This window comes from Bolinopsis microptera, chromosome 11 (genome assembly GCF_026151205.1).
Source record: "Bolinopsis microptera isolate Bmic1 chromosome 11, MBARI_Bmic_1.0, whole genome shotgun sequence".
Taxonomy (NCBI): Eukaryota; Metazoa; Ctenophora; class Tentaculata; order Lobata; family Bolinopsidae; genus Bolinopsis; species Bolinopsis microptera.
The window spans coordinates 13,585,329-13,606,364 of record NC_087082.1 but is presented as its reverse complement, the minus strand read 5'-3'; the positions used below and the strand labels follow the sequence as shown (position 1 = coordinate 13,606,364).

Sequence of the window (21,036 nt, the reverse complement as noted above, 5' to 3'; positions counted from 1 at the left end):
GCGCAAAACTAGGTTCAGCACTGCACTCGTCAGAGCGGACATAGCTGTACACATTACCCAAAAAAAGAAAAGTAAGGGTATGACCTCATGCGCGGCCGAAATTAGTGACACTGAGATGGGTTCTTATAATCATATACCACGGCACTATGAAGTGAAGTGCAATTGTGCTCCACAACGGTAAATAATAGACAGTTAGGTGGAGAGTTGTTAGAGGTAGACACAAGGGTCTAGCGATAAGTGAGTTGACGTGAAAGTAAAGAGGAGTTTAAAATCTACACCTAAACAGTTGTCTCTAGAGTAGACAGGAGGGCGATGAAAAGTTAAGTTTTAAGTTCGACCGGAGGCAAATAAATAAAGGAGTGGACACACAAACCCAGGTAAGATAGATCATTGTGGTGATTGGATTTAATTCAGCACGTTCTGTTGATACCATGATTTAAAGCATAATAACCAGATTTGGATATGATCTCAAAAAGATTTCAAAGGAACGTAAAATGATTATTGATATTTAAGGTGATTTTTAAAAAGATTCATGTTGTTTAAATTTCTTGGAATACGCCCAACAAATAGATTGGCCACACTCCAATAGATAGATAATATATATTATATATGCTGTTACATTGAGCTTGCCAGAATATAATACTAAATATAATTCGCAGCATAACTTCACGTTCCTTTAGCTTAGATCACAGAATACTGGATATCTCGATCTGATCCAGATCACTACAAGATATTCCAATCTAATAACCTATGGCTCGGACTAACTCCTTCATCAACTAACTTGTTCATTGTTACAGTAACTTACATAATATACATTTTTTGACAAAGCGACGCCCATAAGCCACGCCTCTGATAATTGACAAAGTAAGAAGCATTATCACCATGTCATTCAATTTACACTTGTGACGTGAATTCTGCTCCTCAAATAATGCCTGCTAGAGGAGTTCTACAATTCATTTGGTGGTTAAAAGGTTGATGGAATTGTTGAAATTTCCAACATAATCATTATATTGAGAACTTGAAACGATATGATATTATCAAAGTAATTAGACACTGCTATTAAATGGATCTTATAGTTAAACTAAGAACCTTGATATTGCCATGTTTAACAGAGAGGATACAAAGTTACAAGTCTTAACGCCTGTTTTAACGTATGCTGGAATGCCTCCAGGGGATTCAAAACGTCAAAACTTTTGTCAAGTCAAAACTTTTGCCACAATTAAAGAAACGGTATGTAATATTATAATATGTTATAATTTTCTAAATTCAATAAAGTGGTTATCGACGCGACGTGTTGTAACTTAGACAAGTTTATTTATGATTGAAATGATTTCATTTATTAATGTAGATCGTTTTGAAAAATCTTTTATTTTCCGTATTTATAGCTAATTAGTTTTGTTATTTAGCGGTGTTTTTAAACACCGCTAAATTTTGATACTTTAAAAAGTCTCAAAAACAATAATTATCTCAACCATTAAACTTAAAGTCCTTAACAAACTAACTTAAGTGTCATTAAATAAAAATTTACTTAAGTGTTATATTAAATAATAACTTACTTGAGGACGCATTTCTCTGAGCAGAAAGGTGAGTTCCTCATAGCGTACTCTGGGCATCCTTCTATCTTACATTTCGTGGTAGACTGAAAAATAGGAATCATTATAATTTATACCATATTATAATATGCTAACGTCGCCTGGTCGCCATGGGTACACTGCCATATAAGGAATTATGTGGTTTATGAAGATATGAAAGATGTGCGTGGTGAAATATAACTCACAGTGTACACAGTACTTGTAAATAAACTAGAAACTATTTACTCAAGTACCTCTCTGATAACAGTTTACACCCAATATCACGTGTTCACTGTATCACGTGTTCACTGTAGTCTGTATCACGTGTTCACTGTATCACGTGTTCACTGTATCACGTGTTCGCTGTATCACGTGTTCACTGTATAACGTGTTCACTGTATCACGTGTTCACGTGTTCACTGTATCACGTGTTCACTGTATCACGTGTTCACTGTAGTCTGTATCACGTGTTCACTGTATCACGTGTTCACTGTATCACGTGTTCACTGTATCACGTGTTCACTGTATCACGTGTTCACTGTATCACGTGTTCACTGTATCACGTGTTCACTGTATCACGTGTTCACTGTATCACGTGTTCACTGTATCACGTGTTCACTGTATCACGTGTTCACTGTATCACGTGTTCACTGTATCACGTGTTCACTGTATCACGTGTTCACTGTATCACGTGTTCACTGTATCACGTGTTCACTGTATCACGTGTTCACTGTATCACGTGTTCACTGTATCACGTGTTCACTGTATCACGTGTTCACTGTATCACGTGTTCACTGTATCACGTGTTCACTGTATCACGTGTTCACTGTATCACGTGTTCACTGTATCACGTGTTCACTGTATCACGTGTTCACTGTATCACTGTATCACGTGTTCACTGTTCACGTGTTCACTGTTCACCCGGTTCCCTCAACTTTTTAAACTCTTTTGAACGGAATTAATTACTGTAAATCAAATACTGCTACACCTTAAAATGTTTAAGAAATTACAGCTCATATCAAAGCAAAGACATTCATTCAGTTCAATATTGGGAGATGTTTGCTACACTACCAGTGAAATACTAGCGAAAGTAGCTCTGCAGTCTGTTTAAACATGCACTAAATACACGGGAAACTAAATAACTTTCTGGAATTCAATGACAGATGGACGCTAGTTTTCCTTGCTTTTCTTAAGCTTCACATGTGACAATTTCTTCAAATTCCTCTCATTCGACTTGCAGGGATATTGCCGAGTGTGCAGTAGAGGACGAGTAATGTGACATCTAATAATATACAGCTTTGCTCAGCCACGTCAAGAAAAAGACGACTGGAAGAGAAATTATGATTAGCCTCGGTTTGTTCGATCATACTTTTAGGCTGATCAGCCTAATTCGACACAGCGTGCCGAATTTATGTTGAATAATTATGCATGGGATATTTCATATACTTCTAGGGGTATTCAAAGTATTCAGAAAGAAAGGTATTTGCTTTCAACTCCGATATTAACTATGGGTTGAATAAATTCAAAACTAAACTATTTGTTGGCCATGCATTCCAGGGCTAAGGAAAGTTCACATTTTATACTAGATAATTGTAATATTATATTGATATTAGTTTACAACTTTAAAGTAAATAAGAGTTCCAACAGATTTATGAACTTAGCATGTTTATGCAAAACATGAAATATGACGAATATAGAGTTTGACTACCGAGAGTCCTGTACAACTTAACATTATATCTCATTTTTCTAGTCATGTTTAAGACGTGTCCCAGCATGAAGCACAATTTGACCGATTATTTCTACCCCAACCTTATTATACTAATCATAATACTAATCATGTTCACGTCACCAAATTAGAGTTTTTAAAGTGTCAAAGTCAGTGGTCTATTTACTGGTAGACCGAAGTCTGACAATGACCAAACAATTTGTCTCCAGTCTGATTATAAAGTCGAAATACACATGATATAGAGAAGAGGCTGTAATATCACCAACATGATAGACTGGATGATATGTGGGGGCACAGTGCACACTGATACACGTCAAACTGGATATAAAACTCACTCTGTCCACATGATCGTACGTGTCAAATCTGTTGTACTTGGCGTCCGCACTGTAGTGTTTAGTCGGGACTACTGTAGCTACCTTCAGTGACTTCGCCTGATTCAGAAGAGTGGGGTTAGAATATCAGATACTGTTAAAATGGGAGATATTATCGTTAAATTAAAACTGGGATAAAATACTCCATTGGAATGTAACGTAGGGTTACTTTGACAAGTTGGCTTCACTTTAGACATCAGTTAAGTTGTTCTATGTTTCACTCGATTTATTGAAAATAAAGAAGATTGTTAATGTTATAATAGGAATTGTGAATTTCAAAAAGCCTGCTCAGCACTTTCGTTTAATAGCTCTGGCAGATAACATCCTTACTCTATAACTAATAACTATATTATATCATCTTGAGTAGCTTAGAGTAAGATAATATCTCCTTTCTATGGTAGACATTGTGCAGGGAGTAGATATCTTGAGTAGCTCTGAGAGATGATATCTCCTAGAGATTGTGAGTAGATATAATGCAGTGACGTGAGTAGATATCCAACACCAACTCTTCTAGTACCACTGCCTAGCTTGTACCATTACCAATTACTGCACTTATCCAGATACACCCCCTGTAGTCTAACTAAGTATAACCGCTAAATTAATACATATGATTAGTGAGTACCACGTCACGTGAGTACCACGTCACGTGGTCCACGTGTTCAAAAGACAAGGTGCTTTTACAATATTATAATGATTGGGACTTTAGAGCTAACCGCTTACTAACTCAACAAACTATCTTTTCTGTTTGATAAGAATGCACACAGCTCTGTCTCGTTTTAAGAGTTCATCTTTTAACTGGGAATAGAAATAGAAGAAACAGAGGGCTGCTCACTTTTGTGTGATCATGTGACTTTGTACGTCATTTAAAGGAGTATTGTCAAGATAACACTGCTGAACAGTATGTTAAATACGACAGAACCGAAATTGTCTTTTATCCGTTATAGGACTAATGAGTTGTGGTTTTAGTTAGACTACAATATTATAGTACTAACGTAGAGGGTTATACTGTTATAGTATACTGTATTATGCTACATATAACATATTATCTCAACCTTACTTAGTTGAGTGTGTCCCACAACTTAACCAAGCACCATGCCTAGAAGTCCGGCGTTATGTATTATAATGATCCTGGACCTAAGTGGCAAGAAGCTCTATATCAACAACAAAAAAATGCTACATATTATAATATGTTATGCTACAACTAATTATGCGTCCTAGTAGCTATAGTTAGTGACCAGTCTTGAACTAATCATATGAGCTAACGGTAAAATAACACGTAGCTAGGTTTTATGTTAAAACCATCATGTAATATTGTAATAATTATGATTATAACGTTAAAGAGGCTAATCTCAGAGAGACATTAAGCCGTTTCGGGAGCCTGCTGTTCGGTAATTGCCACAGTTTTACAGAAAAGGATCCCTGAGTGGAGAGCTAAGTAGAGTGGCATGATATAGATTTAACTACGGGGCAGCGGGGACAACACGGCGTGTTGCAGAACTAGCATTTCACTGTGGAGACTGAGAGACTGGGGGCCGCGGCATTTTCAGGATTCTCGGATGGATGGCTGAAAAGTTGAAAACGAAAACAAATTGATATTGGCCAATGTCCATGCCATGGCAAAATTTCAAATTTAAGATATCGAAGGCGAAAGTAGGATAAATGCTCATTTATCCCAAAGTGATAAACAAAGTGCAATGAAGATATTAGATAGTGGAGGAGAAGTAATTTTGATATACATTCGACGAATCAAAACCAAAAGTAGTTCTGAGTTTGATGTCCCGTACCAGCGGTCCGGTATCACATGACAAAAGGGCGTATCTTACTATCTAGGACCTAGGACCTAGGTGCATGGTATAGATAACTCTTTCAGTACTCCAATGAGGGCAAATTTACTATCTACTTTTTCATTGGAGTAGTTACAAGGCTTTACATTTTGACAAATTTGGAATGCAGCAGGTCAAATTCAGCGAAATAACGTCTATTAACGAACAGAGCGATCCTCGACAATACGATCGCTAACTTACGCTAGTACTATTTGCAATATGTTCTCAAATATGCTAGAGTATGCTATTATGATTTTAGTTATAATAACTTCACGTTTGTCTCCTGACAACCACCCACCCGAGTCCAGTCATCTAAAACATTTAGAGCTAGAATTACATATTACTCAGTTACAGAGAACCACTTTGCTGTTAAGCATTAAATCTTGATAATTTAGAATGGAGCTCAGGTATCCATAAAGTTACTGAGGATATAATTCGCGAACCACATAATGTTATGAATGATAGGGGCCTTACTGCTTAGCCGACAATCGACTTGCCCGACTATATAAATTCTTATTTGTTCGCAGCCGGGACCGACAGAAAGGAAGGCAATTAAAGTGGATCACAATTCTGAGAATTGTCCTCCAAGAAATTGTCAGAACCATATTTGAGTAAATTAATGTTTAAATGTTGACCTATTCTAATACCAATACCAGCAAGTTATCAGATGAATCTGGCGTGGACGACAAAAAGCAATTTAACGCACAATAAATAATTAAAGATGGTTTTCAACTATAGTGAGGCCTTTGAAGATCAGGCGGTAGTGACGCAGAGACGCTGCTGAAACCACTCTGAGATTAACGTGCGTGATGGTATAGTAGTATATTAAATATCTGGGAATTGCTCGGTTGAAACTCTTGCAACAGTAGCTTTTATTAGCTGTAAAACCATGAAGCTGGAGGTGATATAATAATCTTAACCACTACAAATTCAAGTGAAAATGTCAAACAAGCCGCGCGACAAAGATCCTGATACAACAAAAATCTGTATGAATTAAAACTTGGCTTAAAACATGAGTTGTACATATTCTATTTTTGAATTAAATCGTCCCTCAGTGCAACAAGCGCTATTTTAAAACATGTCGAGTTCTGACAGAACACATTTGTTTCGTGCACTACAAATCTATTTATAGAGTTTTAAAACCTCGTAAAGAGGGATAATAATATGTATTCTATTTCCAGAACTGTCAACCCCCAGGCAAGTGATACATTCAAGAACTCAGTCTATGGCTCCGAACCAAATCGAACCATTAAAAGTTTTAACTTTGGAGATTTGTATAAATTGTGGTATCACACTTTGCCGGTGTCAAATCTACAAATTTACCGTAGAGAACCATCATGAAGATATGTAGCAAACTCTCATTCCACAAGTTCTCACTTCTCTATATCTAGAAATGACTTAAATCAATTTAATTGCACAGTGTAAAACAGTAGTCCTCTCACCAGCTACCCTTAACCCTGAGCGTTTTGGGTATCCCAATGGAGTAATGCACCAAATTAATCCGTTCCAATCCGAGTCGCTACTCGTACCTTTTGAACAATGACTTACTAAGTTAGATCACTATCTCACTTTGTAAAATATATAATAACAATATAATAATATAATATATAATAGTGTGTACGGGGTATTTATAACCCCCAATCTCCATACAACAGTCCCTATAATAACCACACACATGACTTGGTGCTATATTAGAGGGGAACTAAGGTAGAGTTAGTATAACTATAGCGAGGAAGGTAGTTAGGGGAGTCTACGCCCTATCTGCACCGTCCTGTCTAATGTAAAACAGGGCCCTTGTACCTGATGTTATAATCTGCTAGAAACTCCTCCTGTGGAGACCGCATGTTTATTTATGCATTTTTATTTACATAATATATCTGGATACTGGTGTGGAGGTGAACCCAATATTTGTTCTCGCACGTGACAGCGATTAAACCAATCAGCTCCCAGCATTGAACAATCAAAACATAAAATGACTGTCATGTTTCGAAACAAACATGGTTAACGTGCCCACCAGTATCAATATCTATAATATCTATAGTAACCAGCTGAAGGCCCGGACCGTATCTCTTCCGAACTAGCTAGAACTATAAGATCTAAGTGAAACTAACTAGAAACCCGTCTTTCAGACCGCTTCTTAATCCATTAATACCGGGCCACGTTACCCTAAATGTTTAATAACAGGATATTGAAATAAAAATACCATATTTGGAGCTGACGGATTTGTTTAAAGTACACTAACTACCTTTAGAAAAGGTCATGTAGAGACTAAGAAGAAACTTATCCCCATATAAGGAGTGCCAGACTGCACCATTAGGCATTAACTTAGTCACGTGATGTGACGTGGAAGTTACGTTACTACCATCAACACTTGCCGATTAGAATACAATATGAAGGTCCACTGTCAAACGGTGATATTAGACACTACAAGAAGCCATGTAGTAATTATGTTCTTGGATATTGTCCCAGTACAGATCATGCTGCTTCTTCTGACTTTTAATGATCAAGCGAGACCTTCATTTGATTTAAGCGAGATTTTCCTTGATGTAAACAGTTCCCAAAAATGAACTGTATGAATGAGATTATATCAAGGCGAAGGAAATGAACAAGGAAATGAAAGAAGCGTGCCTCTCATTTTATTTTTACACGTTCCACAGAAACATATTCCTAACTGCAGTGCTACATATTATGCCAGATTCAGTCTGTTATCATGAATCCTCTGCACATGGTTGAACCTATCTGACCAGGTTTAATACGGGGAGTGATTTAACTCCGGATAAAACTGAATTCCTCGCCTCTTGCCAAGACTCGCTCTTTTAATTATCATGAAGCTCCTCAATCCTTTCTGAGGAACCCCCTCCACGTCAAACGTACGTCATTTTCATAACCGTACCATTGGAGGAATGTCACTACTCACTGTGACGCCACCATGGTTACCATGACTATAGTTACCATCACATTACCTCATTTGGCAATCTTCAATCTACACACTGCACTGATATTTACAGTATTGATTGTCTGGGATATAATTGTTACACTCACTAGTAGCTCTTGGTTGCATGAAGGAAACACACTGTGACACACTGCTTCAGTGGGTACTGCAATGTAGAATGAAGGTGTGTTATTGAATTTTATCAAACACGCAGCTATCGTAAAACTTATTAGATTCTCTTTTACTTTCTCTTTATCTTTTATTTGTTATCACTGTATAGCAACCAATACAAATGTAGGGCAAAATAGCACCTCCATCCGATTATTAGTCGCTCATAAATTAAATCATCTCCCTAAATCAAAAGCCCCATTTTCAATTTGGTCTAATAATTTACCTTATTCACCTCCGATCACTTGCCAAAACCCTAAGATTTAAATAGCATCATATCACCTTAACTCAATACCCCTTATAACAATGGTAAGGGTCATTAGACACCCTTCACACCAGTTTGCACTTTAAGGCAAAATTAAGAAATACGGCCAATAAGAAGTCCTAATTAAAGGTAATCCTACAAGTTGATGCGCGTCTTCAGTTTGCATAATTATTCATAATATGTAATAGGATATAAGACGTCTAAGATGAATTATGGTTAGGTTATATTATTATACTTTTATACTGCAGGTCGCAGGATTCTATTGTCACACACTTGGCTGGCAGCCAAGATGTGTACATTCCCGCCCCTTTACCCTCTGTGTAGTACTCGGCGTGCAGTGTGGTGCTAGTACACAACTAATCACATCAACTAGTATAGGCCTTGTTGTAACGTTGGAACAAAGCATTTATCATGTCTCACACGCTCTCTCTCTTTCTCTCTCTTTCCACCACTTTCTCATCTAATTTTCCTACAACAATCTATTTATCGGCAGGAGCAGAAACGCTCACGTGCTAATCAAACCAGCTGCTGATTGGCCTATTATCAGGAGCCTGGAAGTGGTAGCGTGTGTGGAGTGCTCAATGCGCATCTGCCAGTGTTGTGGGCCCTTCTCTTGACAACAGCAGGTATAATTAGTAAATATATAATTAGTAATTACTGATTTAATAACATTGCAGAGGCCCCCCAAACGCTAAGCTGCAGCTCACCGAGTCCTGTAATCAATATTCACTGCCACTCTAATTTTAGACTCTTTGAGTAAGCAGCCTCACAAAAGTTTTTACATAATATTATTATTACAACGTGGCTCCGGCTGTTGTAAGAGTAATAACACGCACCTGTTCAGTATTCAATTATATACAGTGCACTAGACCGAAGTGAGAGACTATGTATGATAATAACGTTGTTGCAGCTGCTCGCTCACTTAGAGAGAGCTAGAGAGATAATAAGGATTCGTTACTTGATATACTGAAAAGGCAGGATCTATCAGATCATCATTATTCTTACCACCACGCTCCACAGCATGATTTTTACTGTGTTGATTAGACTTGTTGAGTCTTCTATAGGTAACGTGCAGTAGACTAAAGTAATCATTAGAGGCCAAGTCCCACACAATATATATCAATATCCCTCTCTCTCTCTCTCCCTCTCTCTCTCTCGAACATTCTTTACCAAACTCTCCTTTACAAATCTCTCTTTCAATATTTCCTAATGTAGTCTGTTAACAAAGAACCGACTCTCTCTTTTTCTCTCTCCCTCTCTCGTCCTGGTCCGACGTTATAATTGTGTATTGATTTGCTCAAGACGGCACTCAGAGCTCGCCTCATATTACTCATGAAATATCCAGTATTTGCCAAGTTGTAGCCTGCGCAGTCAGTGGGAGAATATAATATAATATATATCACGCATATTTATCCATTATATTACTCAGAGCGAGAAAGAGAGAGAGAGTAGTGGTTGGGGAGGGAGGTAGTCATATGTGCTAGATTTAGAACTTCTGTTACACGCCGTGTGTATGTGACGGTCTACTTGGGGGTCTCTTGTTTTCTGTCACAGTTAATCATTACTGTTATCACGTGGTGTGTGTGGGAGGGGGGAAGCTGATGTTGTGAATGTGGTGGGGGGGGGGGGCCTGAATTACTTATCCTGTGATCAATTTTCGGAATGATCATCTAACTGCTGCAGTAAACTGTACATAATATGTATAATATGTATAATTCCATGGAAAATTTGTCTGCTTTCGAGTAATAAGCAAATAAGAAACTAGCTGCAGGCTGAGAGATAGCTCACTTCTTTTGGAAGATGAACATATATGGAAGTAGAGCTGCAGGGGATCTAATCTGAGTATCTTCCGGAGAATTCAGGTACCAGTTTGACATGTGTCCCGTGCGTTGGTTTTGACAGCACACTAATTTGATTGAAAGCTCTTCTATAATTCTGGGAAACGGAGGAAGCGACTTTGTAGAAATGTAAACCAAGGAGAGCTTGTAACCGGTTACATTGGTGGGAGTTAAACCTTCCGCAGAAATGTGGAAATGATCGTAATGTCGTGGAAACCCATTACCGTCTGTGAGTATTTGTTGTAAAATGGCTAAGTCATTGTAATGACAAGAGACTCGGATCATACTTTCTCCAGAAAAAAGAGAGAGCATGTACGCTCTGATACATATGTTTTTACACGGATTTGCTTCCTTCACCGAAACTCCAACGACAAAAGAAAAACAATAGACGAACGTGCGCATGACTGACCCAGAAAATATTCATTAAAACCTTGGCTTGGATAACGCTGGCCTTGTAGCTGTACGTTCGCTTGCCAACAGCAAATACAATACCCGATAACTGTTTAACCGTAATATTCTCAAATTCACTCTCTTACTGATTATTAAGGTGGAGAAGATCGGCAGCTTAAGCAACAGACACATTTCTTGTCATCCATAATATGCACTGGAATTTTCCATCATTGTCTGTCTCTTGAATGCTAACTTCTAATCAGACTATTAGACAGGCATAGAACATTAGAACACCATCACCGAAAATCATATCCAAATAGTAGCAGTGAAGCGCCAGCAATTTTGCCAGACAAGTAGCAAATAATTGCTCCGAAAGGTGTCTTCCTTACGAATTTAAAATAACCGCTTAGCACTAATTAGAACGACAACCGACGAGCTATGTAGCGATTTTAGAGAGCTGATTTTATAAAGCTGCTGCCCTGCTGGTAGCGGCACTAGATAATACATAGCCACCTGAATACGGTCCTCAAGTAACTGCAGAATAAGTGACACTTTAGACCGGATCATTGGGACTCGTTGGGGGCCATTCTGGTTGAGGCGTGTAAATTTGGGGTGGTCAAGACATTGGTTTAGATAATGGTTTAGTGCGTGTATCATAATAGGGGTACGGCTATAAATGACACAATAAATAGTTGTTAATTAAGCTTAATGGTTAGTTATGATTTCATAATATTATAGTGTATGTTTAGTTTAGATTTCCCCGAATCTAAACCATTCAGAAGGATACTTTCGAGATAATTATCTTTTCGTTACAACTCTAGTAATAAACCAAACCTTGGTGTCAAATTATGCTGTTAAAGTTAACTAGTTACTGAAATTCACGAACCTTTTCGCGGATTGACGAAGGAATGTGAGCTTGAGGAGTCGGCCTTTCTTTAGCTTTCTGGCACTTGACACAGGTGTAATCTTCAGAAGCCTTCTCCATTTGTCTACCCCGCTCTAAACTGATACCTACACAATCCCCGTGGTACCACTCCTCACAGCTGTCACAACATATCATGAACCTGCGAGTTACTCTCTTATTCGGCAGCTTACTCAAACAACAATTTGAGTGGCAGAGCATTCGAAAATAATTGAGAGCATGATAGTCATTATAATGTTGTATGTAATTTGAGACACGACGAATTCTAATCGATTATGGCAAATGTTGACGAACCTATTATTTTGGGGCTGTCGACAGATACAGTAGAATTTTTCAGGTTCTTTGAATCTGGGGCTAGGTTCTTCAGGAACTCTCTTTCCCTTCCCTTTTGGTGGTCGTTTTCCACCAGGCTCAGGTACGGGGGAATGTTTCCTCTTTTGAACTGTAAGAAGTAGAACATGAGCAATAGTGAGAGATCGGTGACATTAAAGACTTCCAAAAATAAATTGTGTCAATAAAGACTTTAAATACTTCTAGCACTCACAAACTCTTGTAACTTTACCAATTAAGGAATGCTTGAACAGTTTTATGTCAATAACTTTCATGATTTCATAAACAGCTGTTTAGCCTCAAACGAAAAATATCAGGAAATTATGCAATACCGTCTGCATAAAAAAAGGTTGTTCACCTTTTAGAGGCGGAGAGGAAGGTTGATCAGGGGAATCTCCACTGCTGACTCGATCATCTGCCATGAAGTCCTTCTCCAGCTGCTCCAGGGTATCCAGATCAATGATATCCTGCAATTATTCATTTTGCTAATGACAGGTGTTAAATATTATGGTACTTACGGTAATGATGAATAAGCCAAAGAAACTGATCCTTTGATACCATGAATAGTATACTTAAGATTAATACTTCATTCGATTTTTGAGTACACTCCAAAGCAAAGTAACTTATAAAGTAGAAATTTAGGTAACAATCTTACCTCCAAATCCTTGTCATTAAGCTTTCCGAGCAGCTTTTCAAATCCTCCATCTTCGTGGTCATCATCTAAGGCTAACAGCTTCGACAGTGACAGAGCACTATTCTGTAAAGTGTTGTCATCAAGGTCTGCTATGAAGTCGTCAAAATCGTCTGCCATGAGTTAGCGAAGTTTATCTCTATTTAACTGGTTGAGAATACTCTTGTGTCCATTTATCTTCAGTTAATATTTCCTTGTTGCTGTAGCTAAAGTAATGAATTTGGTTAAGAATATATGTAAAAAACTCAAAGTCAAACTGAGAATTAACAGTTCTATTTAATTACCGTAAGGACAAAATCAAATAACAACTTTCGGCTAAAAATGATGTGTCTTAAAAACGTAAGGAAAGCTATTGAGTGAAAGTCTGTAATTGGTCAACTCAAGTCAAACTAAAATGTGCTAATATGGGTGAAGTGTGAACACGATTGTCAAATATATTTAAACGATGCTGCCAGAAAATTTGTTAACAACTTACAACAGCTGAAATAACAAAAATCTCATACATTAATAGCGAAAATAACAATTTTTGCAAAGAATAACATAACAATCAAAAAGTCAATAAATTGGTAAAAGACGATTTCGTTGTTGCTGAAGTTGAAGATCATGAAATAAGTGACACTTTTGACAGTTACAGTAGTAGCAACTCACCGCCAGTAAATTTATACGATACTTTGATCCCATGTATTATGTCAAAGTATCGTATTTATTTCGCTGCTGATAGAGTTTCTCGCCATGGCCATACGTACAAGCAGTGTTTATGTAACTATTGGACTACATATACCAATTATATCAGTAGGATATTATTTGGGAAAAAACAAAATTTTGCAGCGCAATGTAGATATTAAAAAGTCTTATTCAAACAAAATACACAAATGATTCCAGCAATGATTATTGTCCAGCTACAATATTGACTAACCATGTACAGTCCAAAACAAACTTAGTTAACGCCAATATCGTCGAAAACAAAACTAAACATTTTTTGTATAAATTAAACTGATCGTAAAAACAATGAACTCCGGCAATATCAAAAGCAGTAGTTATGATTTAAATGATAATCAGAAAAGTTCAAATGTAGCGCTCGATTTTTGTAGTTACAGTATAATGCGAATACTATATACGCGCGGCGCACTTTCAATTTAATATTAATACTATTTAAAACTTTTTATTATATTATGATTACCTTTTCATAAATTTTGCTTACTGGTTAATTTTTAGATTAACTTCAACTCAATTTTATTAAGTAAAACAAAATTTATTTAAATGATAATCAGAAATTATTTTTACTATTTTTTACATTTGCATCTCATGAGATGCAAATGTAAAAATATAACATTAACATATAAACGCCAAATTGCAATTAGTATTATTTGTTAAAATTATGCATGTGCATATGTGTCAATCACAATTTTATTTAAACATAAGCATACTTTTGTAAATTAATAATTTACCAGGACGCGCGCTGAGTTGGACTGAAACAAATATTTTACGAGTATCACCCGTTAAGCATACTTTTGAAATCACACATTGTTTTTGCTTTTACAATTATCATATAATAGAAACAAACCATTAAAACTAGTTACATTACATGTACAACATTTATTACATGACGTTTATTTATATATCATATACGAATATCGCAAAACTAGTCTAATGGTATTTAGAAGGCATTAAATTAAATTAAATGTACTGCATACTGAGAGCTGCAGTTCTAATTATAAGTACAATGACAGAGTCCTAAATGTCGAAAAGGCTTCCTTTCACGCCACTGGTGTTCAGTACTACAGGAGGAATGGCAACTGAGGCTTCACAGTTCCTAAAACATCTCGCTGAAAAGATCAGCCTAAAGAAAGGCCAACGGTATTGTGATGTGATGTCATTTGTCAGACGCAGACTGCGTTTTGATCTACTCAGAACCTGTATAATCTCTATCAGGGGGTACAGAGGTACCAGAACCCTTCCACCCACGGCAATAAGTGATTTGGACCTTAACCTGATCAACACTTTTAAACCCTAAAAGGTCATGGAGTGCTTGTTGGATGGGGGGTCTAAACTACTTATTGTTGTGATGTGATTTAGTGGATTTTACATATATTATTGCAAAGGGTTTTATTTTTACCTCAGTTTTTAAATTTGTACCATTTTTACAGAATTTTTATAGTTATAATTATTTTTATATAGGGTCATTGCTATATTATGTGTATATTGTTTGAATATTTTCATTTTTTTTTTTTTTTTTTTTTGTTCTAATTATAATATTAGAGTTTATATATTAGAGTTTATATATCAAAGTTTACGTACAGCCATTTGTATTTTAACTCCAACCGTGAAAACCGAAGTTAACTGTTAACACAAAAATCAAATCAAGATTTTAGCGCGCTGCGCACATACGTATCACAATAAATTCATACGTAAGAATCGAGCGCTGCAGCCGAATGTACTATAATTTCCATAATTGTTTAACAATCAAAGGTTTACATTCATGTCCGTGTGTCTTTTGTGGTCGTGAACTGAGCAGTGGCGTAACGTAAGGCCCCGCAGACCCCGCTATGCGGGGGGGCGCCGTGAGAGGGGGGCGCCAAAATTCTGCCGCCCCTCCTCATAATTTGGCGCCCCCTAGAAATATGGCGCCCCTGGTAATAAGATACTTGGTATATAAGGTCCAAAAGTTGTTAAATATCGTGCTACTGTTTTAAGATTTGTAAAATTCTAAAATTAAATATAGTGCAAAGCAAGCAGCCAGCGCGCGCTAAAACCACGTGGTAAGTGATAACGATATTGCAATTGTTATACAAACGTGGTATACAAACATAACATAACATTATAAATAATGCCTCTCTGGGCATCTCAAAAAGAAATTCATAGAAAATGAACACTTTACGTTTGAAACCATATAATTACCAACTTTAAAAAAATTTAATTAAATACCTTTGATATTAACCTTCTTCCTCTTAGCTACCAATGGATTCTCTTTCATATAACTTACATAACTATTCCTATTAGACACAGACACATCTATCCTATCAAAGATGTCATATGAAAGTTCCCAGTGATGACCAAGCTTATTAGCTCGATATCCATGAAGCCGAAAGGCATCTAATCCCCTCTTGAAACCAGTAACTGACTCACTAGCTTTCACAAGTGGTGGTAGACTGTTCCAATAGCGCAAGACCCTTTGGGCAAAGAAATCAGTCTCATATGTGGTGAATCTATGAGTCTTTGATCTAGCAGCAACGGTCCTACCAGAACGACCAAATAAATCGGAACCATAACCCACAAAGCCTTCCTGGATCTTGAACATCTCAATGAGATCTCCACGAACCCTGCGTTCAAGCAGGGTTGTGAGGTTCAGCTCATCCAGTCTCTCTCTGTACGTCATGAGTCCCAATCCATCAATCATACGGGTGAACGATCTTTGAACACCTTCCAATTCAAGAATCAGTGACCAGTTTCCATGCCTAGCCATTGGAGCCCATGCCTGTGAACAATACTCTATATGAGGCTTTACTAAAGACTTATACAAGCCCAGCATAACGCTTTTCTCCCTCGATATAATATTTCTTGTAAGCCAGGCAATGGTACTATTAGCTTTAGCAATGCACTTTCTCACATGACCCTCAAAGTTGAAGCTGGTGTTAAAGACAACTCCAAGGTCCTTCTCGCTTTCAACACATCTCAAAGGCACACCACCAAACAAGTACTGATTCTTAGGATTACAAGAACCAATTTGCATGACCATACACTTATCTACATTAAAATTTAAACACCAACGAGACTCCCAAAGTTCTAGCAACTTCAAATCAGCTGTTAGATTAATAAAAGGATTAACAATCATTTTAACATCATCAGCAAAAAGTTTGATGATAGCTTTGATTCCTTCTGGAAGATCATTTACAAATAAAAGAAAGAGCAATGGTCCCAAAACACTGCCTTGGGGCACTCCTGAAAGTATATACTTAATCTCAGAAAATTCATCTCCTACTTTAACTTTCATAGACCTCCCTACTAAAAAGTTTTCTAAAATACCAATTATCTCCTCAGGAACACCAACATTTCTTAATTTAACTAATAAACGGTGGTGTGGTACGCTATCAAAGGCCTTAGAGAAATCAAAGTATAATATATCAGCACAGCCACCTTCAGCCAGCAAGTCATTGACAGCGTCAATAGACTCCAGTAGGTTAGATAAGCATGACCGACCCTTCATGAAGCCGTGCTGCGTGCTACTAAGCACCTGTTCAACACCGTCGAGAATATACTCCCTAAGAAGCTTCTCATAGGCTTTGCATAGTATACAAGTCAGTGACACAGGCCTGTAATTATTAGGACTATGTACTGACCCCTTTTTGTGCAAGGCCACAACAGTGGCAGTTTTCCATACCTCAGGAATATACTGCTCAGAAGCACAGGCACTAAACAGCAACACAACCGCATCCACAAAGGAACTGTTCTCACTTAAATACCTCAGGAGTCTAGGATGAACACCATCAGGACCCATAGCTTTACTAATATCTAGTGATCCCAAAATCTTGGCAACACTTTCAGGGTGCACCATAAATTTACTCCAGAAGTAATCATCATTACATTCTGTATAACAATTTTGAGGCAGAGGGCCAAAAGGTTCAGGTTTAAAAACTGACTGGAAAAAATCAGCTAACACTTCTGCCGTTTCAGAAGGAGACTTGGTCTCAGAACCATCATCTGTTTTAAGTCTTTCTACAGATTTTCTTAAAATACTTTTAGATTTAAGGTAATTAAAAAGAGGTTTACAATTTAACTTAAACAATTTAGTCACTTTATTCTCATATTTGATCTTTGCCTTAATCTCAGCGTTCTGGTACATCCGCTGCTCGTACTCGGCTGCGTTAAACATCACCATCGTAGGATCCTCGTCAAAATCCTTCCATGCCCGGTCCTTGCACTTTCTTTTCCTAACCAGACTAGAGCAATCCCAGGGTAACCTCTGTAAGATCTCCCCACCTTTAGTTGTTTTAAGGTGGGTGGTTGGAACACGATCTGAAATGACACAAAGTTTTTGGTGTAATTCTTCCCACATCTCTTCGACCTGAAGATCTTCTCTAGAGTACCCCCAGCTGATGTCTGATGACTGTGTGTTAACAAAGTCCTGATCCACCTTATACCAGCTTTTCTTCTTAGATGTAAGGAACTCGACATTGTTTTTGACTTTCAGCTCGACAAGTAGTGATACATGATCGCTTTTACCCAGAGGAGCAAGGATATCAACATTATTTACAAAACAATCATTATTGCAGAAGACCTGATCAAGCAAGGAGCATTGAGTTGTATCACCAACCTTCCTGATACGTGTCGAAGACCCAGTGACATACCACTTCAAACCTTTCCTGGTAAAGACATTCAAAGACATACAAAATTCGCGCGTGAGAATGTTTTGATTTTCTGGCAATTTTAGATATCAATTTTTACTTTTAACTTAGATCCCAATTTCATCGGCAGTCACTTATTGTAGTTTTAATGATCCTATACAAATAAAACACCAACATCTAACAGGTAGCAATAACAGATAAAAATATGGAAATAAAAAACAATTTACATTTTTCAATACTACATAATATTTACATTAGCGTACAGTTCATATTCCAAGCAACTCTCTTAGGTTTGGAAAGAGCATCAAATTTGGCCACAGGCCAGCTCTTTCTTGTCAAGTTGTCTTGCTGTTAAGTTCTCGATTGAGATGATGGCTAAAATGTAAACTGCTTAATCTATCGTTTAGTTACCCATTGTGCTTCGGAGTTTTTTAAATAGCTTCAGTTTGCTAAAGGATTTTTCAGCACTGGCTGTACAGTTATTCAGATTGGCACCAAAATCAACTTGAAGGCTGACAAGCTACGTAGCGAAATATTCACAGACAAATAAGATTTAATTCTTCAGTCAGGTCGTGCTTGTGGAGCTGGCTCAGTTGTTTTGCAGCTTTCGTCAGCGTACAATTGACTCCACATTTTGCATAGTATGTACTATGTACATGAAATCTTCCAACGGTAACGAAACCTGATTTGGGAAATTTGATGTTAATTTACAAATAAATCTGTAAACCACTTCCTTCTACAAATTTCACCACATGGCATAATACCTAACATAACTCCACAGATGCCACAATATTAAATGATTCAAAATAAACCTCAATACTTACTTCAATGTTTTCAGTCACATCCCAACTCTGCATATACAGTGAGCAACCACACTCCACACATATTGGCATTCGGCATGTAGTTCATATAAACACATGCTATATCCGGGAATTTCATTATAAATGTAAAGGTTTGTTCATTAATACATTTTTTAACGTACGGAAACAATTCCTACAAAAATAGGTCACTCTTTGTAGTTACTAGTTGTGACACCATATTACAACAGCCATTTCAAATCATTACTACTTCTGGCAGCAAAACAAAGTCGGCTACAACTGCAAGTTCTAACAAATAACAATAATCATTCGAACAACTACCAATAAATAGAAAAGTATACATTTAAATGTTTAACATCATCATCTGGTAACAACCATACTACCATAAAAACTTGCTAACAGCATTAGATAATGGACAATCAGTACAGTGAGTACAGCTCACACACGCACTTTTCAATTGTATAATATATAAGATCACCATTCCCCCGTATGTTGCCATGGTAACTGTCCCAACGGAGCGTCAAGAATATGATCGGTTATAAATCGGTTATTAAGTGTTTCGAAGGTGTGTCCCATACATTAGTTTACTGTTACACTCAGTGTGTAATATTTTTTTCCTCGACGATTTGCTTAATAACACGAAACCATTTGTGTAAAGATTACATTTGATCGTACCAACTATTTAAGCTCCATTTATCCGTTGAACATGGATGTTAAAACGAAGAGGTCAGTTTATATATTACATCTGTTGAGTCTGAACACCTACCCAGTAACCATGGTGATAATTCCAGAGATTTCACGTGATTTGCTAACCAAGTAATGCTATAATTGAATGCGTATAAAGTGCACTGATCTATCTCATTGCCTTGAAATGACGTGGCATACTTGTAATCTAGCGGCAGTAATGTTTTACTGATCAAGCTTGTCAGTAGAATTCTTTAACCATTCCCCGAATCCCCCGTATGTTGCCATGGTAACTGTCCCAACGGAGCGTCAAGGATATGATCGGTTATAAATCAGTTATTAAGTGTTTCTAAGGTGTGTCCCTTACATTAGTTTACTGTTACACTCAGTGTGTAATATTTGTTTCCTCGACGATTTTCTTAATAAAACGAGTAACGTTCTATTATATCCTATTAGCTACATTATGTTTCTGACAAACTTACCTTCAATACAGAACGAAATTAACTAACAATCAACATTACATAATTTCTCAGTGTTTCTCAACACTGAAGCGCAAACAGTTTAAGAGTACTACCAAGTTTAAGAGTAATACCAATCATGATCAGTACCTATAATATTCAGTATTATTCTATCGATGTACTCATCTACAGAAGTACAGACTACACACATCTAGAAGATACCAACCAACACTCCTTATTGTCATTATCAATAACATATGAATAATATTAATCTGCGACAACGGACAAGTAAGAAACGGCATCGTTTCCTAAACTTCGACTAAAATGAGTCCTACAAAATTGACTTATCTCCACTGAATCAGTTCCTCGTAATAAAGACTGAGCTAAAAGTAGAAACTGCTAAAACAACTCAGTAGTAAAATATATTGATTGTACACCGCCCAGACTCCCAATGCAGTTCTTCATATTCGACCAGCTGTGAGGATATTTATAATAACATACATTCGCATAATGTTCGCGTAAGCTAAGTACGGCATATTTGATATTTTACCCCATTGATGATTACAATTTACATGAACAACCGGTAACCTTAATATAATATAAATTTTTGTAACATATACAGCAGCTTAAAACAGTTCTCCTCGTTAGACTAACAATATGAAACACACAATTCACAAAATTGTTTCATTGTTTATACTTTATCACAA

The 21,036-nt window shown here is 37.0% G+C and overlaps 1 protein-coding gene and 1 long non-coding RNA gene across 2 annotated transcripts in view; both read right to left on the bottom strand.

Annotated features, from left to right (window-relative positions):
* LOC134822710 (uncharacterized) overlaps positions 1-13,232 on the bottom strand; it is a 52,660-nt gene extending 39,428 nt beyond the window's left edge. Inside the window, exons 1-6 of the mRNA XM_063833910.1 lie at positions 12,992-13,232; positions 12,695-12,803; positions 12,301-12,448; positions 11,971-12,148; positions 3,633-3,728; positions 1,557-1,639 (exon numbers count right to left, since the gene is read on the bottom strand). Of these exons, the coding sequence (XP_063689980.1) occupies positions 1,557-1,639; positions 3,633-3,728; positions 11,971-12,148; positions 12,301-12,448; positions 12,695-12,803; positions 12,992-13,147 (770 nt within the window). The 5' untranslated portion in view covers positions 13,148-13,232. The remainder of the gene's footprint in view (positions 1-1,556; positions 1,640-3,632; positions 3,729-11,970; positions 12,149-12,300; positions 12,449-12,694; positions 12,804-12,991) is intronic.
* A 5,641-nt stretch (positions 13,233-18,873) lies between these two features.
* On the bottom strand, positions 18,874-19,291 carry LOC134823474 (uncharacterized). The gene is made up of 2 exons (XR_010161308.1): positions 19,194-19,291; positions 18,874-19,051 (listed from the first exon to the last, which is right to left on the bottom strand). It is a non-coding gene; the product is annotated as an uncharacterized LOC134823474 (long non-coding RNA).
* Between the last annotated feature and the right edge of the window lie 1,745 nt (positions 19,292-21,036).